This window comes from Anolis carolinensis, chromosome 2 (genome assembly GCF_035594765.1).
Source record: "Anolis carolinensis isolate JA03-04 chromosome 2, rAnoCar3.1.pri, whole genome shotgun sequence".
Taxonomy (NCBI): domain Eukaryota; kingdom Metazoa; phylum Chordata; class Lepidosauria; order Squamata; family Dactyloidae; genus Anolis; species Anolis carolinensis.
In genome coordinates, this window is record NC_085842.1 from 158,690,442 (window position 1) to 158,703,032 (window position 12,591).

A 12,591-nucleotide genomic window follows, 5' to 3' on the forward strand; every position below is an offset into this window, starting at 1 on the left:
GAGCTTCCCTTTCATGCCTGAACTAAATGGGACAACTGCTTTATAATACGGTAGGATTTTGTGTGAAAAGGTTACTCTTCCGTTTTCAGTGTTCAAAAGCAAGAATACCTCATAACTCTGCCACCAATTGGGAATGTTGGGCCGCAGCTTCTGATCACATACGACCTTCCTCATTTCTTCGATGGAAGGGTCAGAGGGCACAAGGTCATAGTATGGTAACTGATATTCTTCATGAATACCTAAAAAGAGAAAAGTAAGTCAGCATGTTATTTTATCTACTTCTATTTTCCAGACACAGAAGCCCCCATACTTCAGGCTGAAACAATTGCATGCAAAAGCATTACAAACTTGGGAAGATGGCATCATTAAAAACTAGTCTTCCACAAAAACTCCATAAGCTGATGATCTCAGCACATTTATTCAATTTAAAAAAGGACAAAATTAACTAGAAATGCCTTGCCCACCTCTTTTCCATCCTCTTTATCCACATTTTTGCACAAGGAGTTCACTGAGCAAAAGATGCAATCATCCCTATAGCACCTCACAACCTGTATTATATATCTATTTTCACACAATTAATAAACAATAAATAAAACAATCCAATTATCTCCAGTGCTCAATAAAAGCGTCCAAGAGAAATGAAATCTAGATTTATAATCTTCACCGCTAGACAAGCAAAATGATATACAAATTGCTATCTGTTTCACACTAAGTATTGTGGTCACACTGAGATGTCAAGAGATTTTGAATAATATTTTATTGATGAATCAGTGCACCTAAGAGAACACAAGCAACCACTGAAAGTGCACCCAGAACCAGGGCACTGCCACAGAACAAAGGCCAATCATTCCAACCAAACCCATTATGGAGAATCTGAGGGAAATGCTGATGCAATGGGAACAGTGCTCTCTGGAATCAGCAAGGATCATGTTGCCATTATTTTGTCTGCCTGAAACGCTTTTGAAGACTTTATAATTGTGCTGGAGAACTCACTGCACTTATGACACTTTTCTCCACTGTAATCAGGTAATTTAGCATTTATTTTATTTTTGTTTATTATTCCCCTTTCTTTTTTCCTTTTCTTTGCCACTTTTAGACTTTGATGCCTGTGCTTTCTTACCTCTGGCTTTCCTGAGCCACAGAGATTTACTCTATTGAAGTCATCTGAGTAGCTGGCTTTTTGATTTTCTGCTATCCCTCATCAGCTTCTCAGCCATCATAGAGATTTTAATAAAGGTATTTATTTTACCATTTCCGGTGTTGTTTCTCTACTTTTTCTTGTCTAATATCTATTTATTTCTATATCTTCTAGACAATCAGTGTGACCACATCTGGGTAGACAGACAGGAGAATAAATACTGGATGGAAAAGAGGCAAAGGATCCTAACAGATGTAACATAAAGGAATGAGAATTCCTGCCAGTTGTGGATTGCTCCTTCTCATGCCATCCCAAGAATAAATCAGCACAGCTTCCCACTCCACTTCTCACATCTGTCAGCTTACTGTAATATCAAGTAACTTCCTTTTTAATATTCCATGTATTTCAATGGCACTGCTGTATGCCACCACATGAAATGAAATGGAAATTCTCCTAATCTCTATGAAAACATTTTAAAAAGTCTATTACCTCCTGAGTTACATCTGCGAGCAATTTCCCAGTAAACTAGGCCCAGGGCATAGATATCAGCACATTTAAATGAATCAAAATGCTTCATGTTTATAGTTTCATCAAGAACCTCAGGAGCCATGTAACTGAAACAAACAAAAAAGAACAACCAGAGTCAGCAAAACTTTTTCATAGACATCCCCAAATAGGAAGAGGAGCAAAATGAGTCATGCTTGGAAAAAGCCATTGCCCATGGCATTATCCTGTAGTTCACTGCTTTGTAATGCTCTAATCAAAAGACTAGGCACAGTTCTAGAAAAGCAATAACTATCAAAGAACAAAGAAATTAAATGAGGTAAAAAGCAAAAGACACTATTAAAACATTATATTAGAGTGATTCTAAGAAAGCCAAAATAATCTATTTTAATACATTTTATTAGGAAAAAAATATTTAACGTAGGTGCGGGTTTTCTTTCTATGTAGTCCGAATAAAGACACAGCCATTGAACTGTTACATTAGATGGACATCTAAAACCAGATTATTACAATTAACAATATTTTGGCATATTTCGCCCGGGTGGTGAAGTGTGTTAAAGCACTGAGCTGCTGAACTTGCAGACCGAAAGGTCCCAGGTTCAAATCCCGGGAGCGGAGTGAGCGCCCGCTGTTAGCTCCAGCTTCTGCCAACCTAGCAGTTCGAAACCATGCCAATGTGAGTAGATCAATAGGTACTGCTCCGGCGGGAAGGTAACGGCACTCCATGCAGTCATGCCAGCCACATGACCTTGGAGGTGACTACGGACAACACCGGTTCTTCGGCTTAGAAATGAAGATGAGCACCAATCCCCAGAGTCAGACATGACTGGACTTAACGTCAGGGAAACCTTTACCTACCTACAGATGTATTCGTTTCCCCAATACTGGTTATCTAATTTGATTTTGTGTCTAGTATTACTATCAAACCTGTTGATGGTTAAGATCCCATTGCAGTCTAAACAAATCAACACTTTAAAATATTTTTCCAAAACTATTTTTTGTTCGTCAAATATTCAACCGTAACATTGCATGTTGTCAAAATTGATTAGCAAACAGAAAGCAAGTGCTTGGCAACAGAAACATAGATTCTCAACATTAGGTAGCCAAGGGACAAAGAAAAGGGGACAGCATAAAAGCTATGTTTGCAACAACAACGGATCGAGTCTTTATTGACATCCAGCATTGGTCATTTGTTATTTCCTTACCGTTTTGTTCCAACCCTCTGATTGGGAGCAATGTCAATTGTATCAGTAACAGAGTCATGGCGGACAGCTAGACCTAGGTCTGCAATGGCACAAGTTCCATTTTTCTTCACTAATATATTCTTGGATTTCAAATCTCGGTGTGCAATTCCAGGCTTTCCTAACAAAGGATAAAGAGAGAGAACTCATTCACAACTCACTGGCCAAAAATAAAGCAAAGACAGAAGGAGGCAGCACTAAAACTGCCACTAGAACAATCAGCTTTACAGAGCAAAGTTGATAACCCAGAAGAGAAAAGCAAAGCTTTTTTTCAAATTCATTGCACATCTTTTAGCATCAACAATAGCTGATCAGAATCTCAACAATTAGTTTGTTCTTGTTAAAACTGTTGCCTACTTGGGATATATACCTCCTGACTACTTAAGAGTATTTGAACCATCTGCTCTCCCTTCAGCTTCCCCTTCTTTGGTATAATAATCTTGGTTATTTTAGACTATCCCATTAGAGCAGTGATTCCCAACCTTTTTTTGATCAGGGCCCACTTGACTGGGGACCACTTTGACCAGGGACCACTCTCCAACATTAGTACCAAAAGGGTTACAAATCAGTTTTTGGACCACATCATTTCTAGTTTCTGATACAGAACATATGCCATCCAGTAGTCACCATCTGCTGGCCCCAGAAAACCATATTTAATCAGCTACAGCTGATGTGATCTATCCAATGCAATGGTCAGCTCTGCGGAAAGGAGCAGAAATAAAATAAAGAGGGAAAAGTTTTGCAGACCGGATTTTTGTTCTCACAGCCCACAGGTTAAGAAACACTGCATTAGAGGAACTATAGTTTAATGTCATTTTATGAATCAGGCTCTTGAACTATAGCTGATTTTAATATTTATTCCTGGCTGTAAATTATGATTTAGAAAGCTGGGAAACATTCTGAATGACCATGTATTCCAAGACTTCTCTCACCAGTTTTGGATTTTCAGCTTCTTTGTACATCTTCTGAAATTCTTCCGTTTACAATCTGTCAATCATCACAAAAACTTTATCTATAGAAACTGTTTCATACCTTGGGTCCCAACAATCTCCATGTGCAGATGTGCTAGTCCACTGGCAGCAGACAGAGCCAATTTAATCATCCCCTCAATGTTTACTGTATATCGGTTGAGGTAATCAAATAGAGAGCCATGCTCATGGTAATCAGAGACCAACCACAATTGAGTCCAAGTGCCATTATCTGTTGACAAGACAAGTAAAGGGCTATTAAAATGGGGTGCATTAACTGTAGGCATACTGGTTCCAGAATACATTTATGAATAGCAGATGCTGTAAGCAGCAGAAAATACACATGATAAAGATATATTTACTTTAACTGCATTAGCAAAGGCTCATGCTGCACGATTTACTACCAGTAATGTTGCTCTACTTTCATTTCCTGCTCCAGTTTAGTCCTTCCAGTAGGCTTAAACAACTGCAAGAATGTTATAGAACTCTGATCCAGCAATACCTTCCTCTCACCTCCCAGGTAAATGTATCTGACATTTACTGTTGCTAGCTTGCCATGAAACAAATTGGATTTACTGTGAACAACATATAGTTTGGGCAGGTAGGGGGGATCTATTGTACAAAAGATAGCAACAGATATTAGCCTCAGCACTTTTTACATCAAGGAAAACTATCCCTGGAATATGGAATACATGGGCAGAACTGTGATGTTGTCCAACTTGTATAGCAAGAGAAAACACTGCATGGTAGTGGAGCATAGTGTATTTCTGTCAGTACATGGTGTTGAGGCCATTAGATTGAGCTGCAGAGGACACTCCGCCCTCTCTGGCTCAGGCTGCGTCGGGAGCAGCACAGGTGCCAGGGATGGCTGGCCCTGGGAGCTTAATGTCAATGGCGTGCTCACGGCCGATTGAGTAGAGGCTACTGGGCTGTTTATCGGCGCCAGCCTCCCTTTCTTTTGATGGTCGGGCATTTTGGAGTAGTGGACAATCTGTCCTGCCACAGAGGAGGCCTCTGCCCTCTTTGCCTTTAGAGCTCTTGGAAGAGCTGCGGTTCTTTCAGTCAGAGGTATGGGTGTTACATCTGTCTGAAGGCTGCTGGTGGATGCAAGCCCTTCACTTAGAGGAGAGAAACTTGAGGTTCAGATGCTGCCCTCTTGGGTGGGTGGTGGGTGAGTGGCGGCAAAAGGGTTTGCTCATTTAAAAATGCCTTAAGGCCTATCTCCCTGTTCTTGTGGGCCTGAGGGGTGAAGGATTGACAGATGGGGCACGAGTAGGTTGCATGGCCCTCATCCAAGCACAGGAGGCACATAGAGTGGCCATCCATGTCCGGGAGCTTTCCTCCGCATTGGGACCATTTTTTGAAGAAGGCAGACATTTTGGTGGGAGATATAGTAGCTTGGGGAGCCAACTAGCCTGAGGGAGTAGTCAAATGGTCCAAGGTCAGCCGAGAAGAAAATGAGGCACACAGTCGAAATCGTAGGGAAGAGGGATAATCAGTGAGGTCCAAGGTCAAAGCCAAATATTTAGGATACTGATCAAATTGAAAATAACGGTCAGTAGCGAATCAACCAGCGAGAGAAGGTAGTTACTGCACTTGTGTCGGAAAAAAGGAACTGGAGTGATAGCCCCTCCCGCTGGCTATATATACTATTGAGGGGAGAGTGGGCAGGGTTTCCATCAAAATTTATCTTAAAACTTCGAGAGAGTTCTGAAATTATTGCGCAGGTGCAAGAGACCCATATGTGTGCATTTCACAGGCACCACATAGGAGAATATTATTTTACTTCTGCAGTGTGAACAATTCCAAAATGAAGTACTCCACTGTAGTATTATGGTATTATTATGGGGGACAAAAATTACTGCTGAAACCCAATTAAGTGAATTAATTTATTGTAGCATGAAAACACAAAAACAGAAATAGTTGTTCAGCAATAAGTTAACAATGATTTTGAGATCATCCACACTGAAACTTCCGCTGCCTGATCCGAACTTCTAAAGGTTTTTTTTCTAGTGTTTTACGAAATTTGAACACCCTGAAAATACAGCAACAGTAGAACCACAGTTGTATCTAAATTTACATAGGGAGGATTTTAGTTTTGATGTAAAATCCACCACTATTCTAACCATATTAGAGAAGACAGGGTAGTGTCTGAGATTTTGTGGCTGCACCAGTCTTATAAAATAGTCCGATATTGCTTTACACGGGTTTTATTGGGGGTTTAGAATGCTCTATCAAGTGTAGTTATTCAATCTCCTGCTATTTTAGCTTGTGGAGAAATGCATTAGTTGGGTTAAGAAGTCTGATTCTAGCAAAAGTGGATTAAATAATGGAAAAGCCATTGCACAGCAGAAAAGAAACCAGGAGAAAAGCTGAGGGTATAAGTTAAAGGTGGAAAAAGATATTCTGGACACCAGATCTTTAAGAAGATCAGAAACAAAAGATCAAAGATCACATCCACCAATTTCAGTAGCTCTGAGTTACTAGATTTGCCAAAAATAGCAGACTTATGTTTTGATATTATTTGGGCTTTTTCATATATAGAATGTGAAATTTCAAAATAACATATGTGCAAAAGCCTTCTTAGTTTAGCTAATGTAAAAAGTGGCTGATAACAGTATAAAAATTGACATTCTAAGCTCCCCTGAAATTTCCACATCTGACCAAGCACAACCATTTCTTCCTCTTTCCTGTCTGCCAAAGATACTCGCTGCTGGTACTAGTACTATTCTCTGTTGTTTCCAAGGCTAAGGAAATATTTATAGAACAGTAGTATTTCCACAAGATCTCTGCCAAGACTTTTCTGTGTGTGTTTATGTGAAATAGATGAAACCATTCAAGTTTATCTGACCTTAGACCTTAGGGTTAAAAAACTGCCCTAGCCAAATCACTGAACAAGCAACTCACACTGGAAGGAAATGAGAAATGTGACACCAGTAGCTTCCATCACTAGGGATATGGGGCATGATCATGATGATTAAGTTATTGGATAGTAGTAAATACCCTCAGGCAAAGCTTTACACACTGAGTCATTACTACCTTTTTATCACTAGTTTGAGCCAGAAGAGTCCTCTCACCATTCCAAGACCCCAGAGTACAAATGTAACAACTTAATTACCACTTTTAGCTGTGGTAGCAGTTGTGTTTCTCTAAAGGCAAAGCTCTCCCTTGTGAGAGGACAGACTGAGACTCACTCTACTGAGCAAGTCTGTCCTTGCGTAATCTAAGCTCATAGCTGTTCTCCCTTCTTGATAGTTAAGTCAAATCAATTTACGAAATTCTAGTATCACCAGGATATACCCCTCAGAAGCATATAGGGAGAAAAACACAAAAACGAGAAAGTGCCAATTTTGGGGTGACACAATTGTTTACCTTCTCCTGCTTCCTTAGGTTCCCAGACTGCGATCTAAAGCAAGTGGTCAGCATGCAACACCACACTTCTTGTAAGTGATAACACAAAACCATTTCCTTGCTTTTCCTCTTTTAATTCTACTGTAAGAATTACTGTGAGGTTTTATTCCTACCAACGCTGGCCTATTATCAACACTGGCAAGATCCATATTGTCAAGCATTGGGAAAAGTGGGAAAACCAACAATTATGATATCAACATCCTGCCTTTTTCCCAGTTTGAGAGTTACTACAGTTAAAGAAAAAATGTTAACATTAGGTAAGGGGAGTACAGTGTTTCAAATATAGTTGGATTTATCCATGTGGTTGCTGGCAGGAACACATACACGTATTATGATATCTCCCAAATTGCTTTGGGATAGACTGGAACAACAAACAAACTCCTTGAATAATGAGGGAATGACAGAGGTCTTTTCTGGTTCTTTGAGTTGCAATATATACAACAGCACAAACAGTGACATACTGACATAAATGCCCCACGGTCTAAGGCAGAGGTTCTCAACCTGGAGTCCCCAGCTGTTTTGGCCTTCAACTCCCAGAAATCCTAACAGCTGGTAAACTGGCTGGGATTTCTGGGAGTTGTAGGCCAAAAACATCTGGGGAACTCAGGTTGAGAACCACTGGACTAAGGCCACCCACTGTCTGAAAAAATAATCCACATTGTCTTCTAGCAGGTAACTATTAATGAACAGTACAAATGCTGAACCAACTCAGTCAACCAACACTAGATGTTTCATCACCCCACTGTATTATAAAGCAGACTAGTAAACTTGCTTTTAGCAGTAATTAACATTTTAAAATACAACAGTTTTAGCTATGACAGTTATCCATATGAACATCACACACCAAGATTCAAATATACTTGCAATCTATTTATTATAACACAGAAGTAGTATGATACCTTTGTTGTCTGCAGCAATAAACCCCAGAATATTTTCGTGCCGCAACATAACCGTCTGGTAGATCTCTGCTTCCCTGAACCAGGAACGCTCTTCTCGTGAAGAGAAGATTTTCACAGCTACATCACCACCACGCCACCGACCACGCCAGACTTCCCCAAAACGACCTTTGCCAATGATTTCTTGCAAAACTATTGTTCGAGCTACAGTGCGCTGGACAAAGAGGGGCAAACCTGCCAGCAAAAGATGCAAATTACAAAAAGGTATAAGGGAGAGAAAAATCAATAGAAATCACTGGAGAGTCTGTAAAGTTTTGATAATTAGGCAATTCTCTCCTACAGACCCTACAGCATGTGGAATCCCTATCAACAGGAATAGTAGTCATGACACCAAAAACCTGTGCTCAAAGCAAGTTGTTTGATATGCAAGGTAGGCTTTGACTACTGTGGTTAATAGTGCTATATTTTAAACTGAGTAAAAACATGCTGTAAGAGGAGGAAATGTTGAAAAATCCAGTAGAAAAGTTAGGCATAATGACAAAGTCTCCAGCACTCCTTGTCAATCTGTGTGTTATTCAAAGAAGTAGTTAACAGATTCTATGTGTAACACCTAACGACGGAAAACTAGGAAATGTCTAAATCAAATCTTGTTCCATGTACTTATACATAAAAAAGATCTGACTTTATAAGCCTTAGCCCCATTTGTACCACTGGGGATATATCTTGTATGGCAATTATAAAAATTATTAAATGAAGTAAATGATACTATTATCCGATATGGTGGCATTCTTAATGCGATAAGAATACACAACAGCTGTAAATGTTGCTGTGGCAAAACTGTTTTAGCTATATTCTGAAAGTGAATGCTATGTGGAAAGCTAGTACATCCCAAATCCGCCTTTTTTTTTTTTGCCTTAACCCACCCCCCTTCAAAAGGAGGGAAATGGAAATAATTGCTCATTTTAGATATTATTTTCATGGCTGGCATTGGTAAGATACAACCAATCAACTGAGAAGACAAGAAAACACAGCATCTTAGTGATAAGTTAAACATCTATTCTCTTATAGTAAGAACAGTTTTGAAATATCAGCATTTAAAAGTGCTGATTTAATGGAACCTTCTGTTGTCTTATAGATTCGATTTTAGAGCTATGTCTCCTAGCCTAGTAATATTTATACCTGAGCCAGAGCCAGAGGTAGACAGATCATATACTAAATCTTGCAGGGTTTTGTCCTTGGAGAGGCACATCTCACAAGATGGATCTTCCATGTCCAAACGTTGACGATTGTGGTATACTCGTTGGTGATGGTGAAAGACAGAAACTACAATGATCATAATGACAAATAAAAGGAACACTGGCCCTGCAATCACAGCCACCAGCTCCACAGGTCCCCATCCAGAAGAAGTTTCATCATCTTCTTTTCGATGACCTTGAAGAGACAGAAAGAGCAACTGTTTCAACTTCAAATACGCCAACATGGAAATGTTCCTAGCACGTCTGATGACACACACCAGAGAACAAGGAAAAGCCTGGCAAGCATTTACAGTGACTATATTAATACATCTTGAGCTCCTGTACTTTCCCCTCCTCTGACATGAATGTAAGCAAATGCTGCTTATCAATAAATGTTCAATTTTATATCTATTTTAGATACCTATAGATCACATAAAAATGTCTCAGGTAGAGAAGGGTTGCAAATGGAAAAAAATTACAAAGCACTGAGGTCACACGAAGAGTCGGAGACGACTAAATGACTGAGCAGCAGCAGCATGAAAAAATAATAAGTTGTAATGAAACTGAAAACCACTAGGGGGGTCCCTAAGCTATTTTTATACAAGTACATAATAGCCTGAGCTTTGCAAGCATTCCAGCCCAAGTTATGAATAGCACTATAAACTCTTACATACCTGTAGGCTGTTTGACTATACCACATGATCTCTCTGTGTTTGTAATGCTAAATTCTATTGATAACATTATGTAACACAATTTTTGTTCCTGGGTTATAAATGTAATTTCCTAATTGATTTTATCATAAAAGCATGGGGAAGGTTTACTAAACTGTAAAAACATTGTTTATGCAGTCTCCTCAGAAGGTTTAAATGGCAGATTGAAAAGTTAAAAATGGCAGCCACAAAAAATGAAGTTTCTGGAGTATAACAACTACTTCCAAAGTAAGTACCACATAATTAAACTTTTAACCCAGGAACAGAAAATTTTCAAATTTTGTTACCTAGTGTAATCCCTGTAAATACACAGCCAGAATATCATCACAGACATGTTCCAAAGCAAATTTCTAATCAAATTCTAGTACGTAAAAATGTATGAAATGTAAACAATACAGCACTAGCACTGTGACTATAAATGCAGTATTATCTAATCAAACAAAATATCTTAGAAAAATCTGAAGAAATTGTACCAGGGTTACCAAGTGAATATATCCTAAAGATATCAGGTCCTGTTTAATACAGTAAACCTATGCAGGGCCAGCTCCAGTTAGAACTTGGATGGGAAATGATTAATAAATACCAGATGCTATACACTATTGCAGGGGATGGAACTGGCAAAGCTCCTTCCAGAGAAGGAGGAATATTCCTTGCCTGAGAAAACCCTGTGAAATTCATGGAGTTAGCAGTGGCAGTAAGTTGACAAGAGACTTGAAGGTGTATACATACACACACAGAGTTCAGCAATTACCTTCAGATGATTCAGTTGTAAATAATGAAGTGTCCAAACCCTTTAAAAAACTATTTGTTTAAAAGTGAACTCCACACCTTCAGTTAATAGTACTCTGTTCAAACTGATAATTGGGACATCCGTAGATATACCAAGGTGCTTGTTTATAAAGCCATTGTCCTCCCAACCCTGCTCTACGCCTGCGAAACGTGGACGGTCTACAGACGTCACACTCAACTCCTGGAGCGTTTCCATCAGCGTTGCCTCAGAAAAATACTACAAATCTCTTGAGAAGACAGGCGGACAAATGCCAGCATGCTGGAAGAAGCAAAGACCACCAGCATTGAAGCGATGCTCCTACACCATCAACTCCGCTGGACTGGCCACGTTTTCCAAATGCCTGATCACCAAAGCAGCGACTCTACTCCCAACTCAAGAATGGAAAACGGAATGTTGGTGGGCAGGAAAAGAGATTTAAAGATGGGCTTAAAGCCAATCTTAAAAACTGTGGCATAGACACTGAGAACTGGGATGCCCTAGCCCTTGTGCGCGCTAATTGGAGGTCAGCTGTGACCAGCAGTGCTGCGGAGTTCAAAGAAGCACGAATGGAGGGCTTAAGGGAGAAACGTGCCAAGAGGAAGGAGCGTCAAGGCAACCCTGACCAGGATCGCCTTCCACCTGGAAACCAATGTCCTCACTGTGGGAGAACATACGGGTCAAGAATAGGTCTCTTCAGCCACCTACGGACCCACCCCCAAGATCCCACAACTGAAGGACAATCATCCTCGGCCTACGAGGGATCGCCTAAGTAAGTAAGTAAGCTGGAACTGAAAAGTCTTTATTGGCTATGTGTTTCTGATGAAAATCTGACCCAACCTAAGCAGATGAGGAATTAATTGTTAATATCTGATTTATGCCTGAATGAGACTGTTGAAGCCACCATTGTAAAGATTATAAAAATTAGTTTTTTGTGCAATCTTCTCAGTGAAAACACATAAACAAGAATAGCAAACATTACATTATTTGGACATTAATTGAACATTATACTCCAGCTATGAAAGTCATGGTAGGCAACTTTGAGTTGGAGATACAAGACTAAGAACAGAAATACAGACGGTGGATTGAGGTTAAAATCAACACAGCCATAAAGACGACAACAAGTTTTTGGATAGCCTGGAGAGGCCCACAATACACTTGTTTCATCACCATACTTACCACTGGGTACCATGAGATCAATTTTATTACAGAAATCTAAGTAGCAGCAGTGTGTATTGCGCACATCTTCTGAACTCAGGCAAAAAAAGGGTTTTCCAGCAGGAATCAGCTTTCCTTTAGGGATACAGGCCCGGACATGATGCTTCAACCCATTCACATTTGTTATGGAGACAATGCAGGCACCATCTGTTTCACATGTGGAGTTCGCCTCGTTGCAATTAGAGCACAAACACCTTAAAGCTGAAGGGACAGAGAAGAGAAGTCTCAGTGACAAACCCCTAAAAGATAGTTGTAAAAGACTCTGAATAATATATTAGGACTACAGAAACTGCATTTAGTGTTATTTCACAGAGTTCCGATGTCAAAAAACCCCAACAAAAAATAACAAAAGATGATCCATTCCATTCCCAGTTCCTATAATAAAGGTGCAAAATACTAGAGGTAGGTGTAGCATTTAACTTTCTCAATCCTTCAACTGTAAGAAAAAAGAACTTCCAAGTATGATTATTACACAACTGAAAAAAGTACCTTCCTCATGTGCAC

The 12,591-nt window shown here is 39.7% G+C and overlaps 1 protein-coding gene across 1 annotated transcript in view; it reads right to left on the reverse strand.

Moving 5' to 3' along the window:
• Positions 1-12,591, reverse strand: part of acvr1b (activin A receptor type 1B) — a 35,784-nt gene that overhangs the window by 5,075 nt on the left and 18,118 nt on the right. Inside the window, exons 2-8 of the mRNA XM_008103976.3 lie at positions 12,049-12,288; positions 9,338-9,589; positions 8,162-8,392; positions 3,916-4,083; positions 2,848-3,004; positions 1,628-1,752; positions 109-239 (exon numbers count right to left, since the gene is read on the reverse strand). Of these exons, the coding sequence (XP_008102183.2) occupies positions 109-239; positions 1,628-1,752; positions 2,848-3,004; positions 3,916-4,083; positions 8,162-8,392; positions 9,338-9,589; positions 12,049-12,288 (1,304 nt within the window). The remainder of the gene's footprint in view (positions 1-108; positions 240-1,627; positions 1,753-2,847; positions 3,005-3,915; positions 4,084-8,161; positions 8,393-9,337; positions 9,590-12,048; positions 12,289-12,591) is intronic.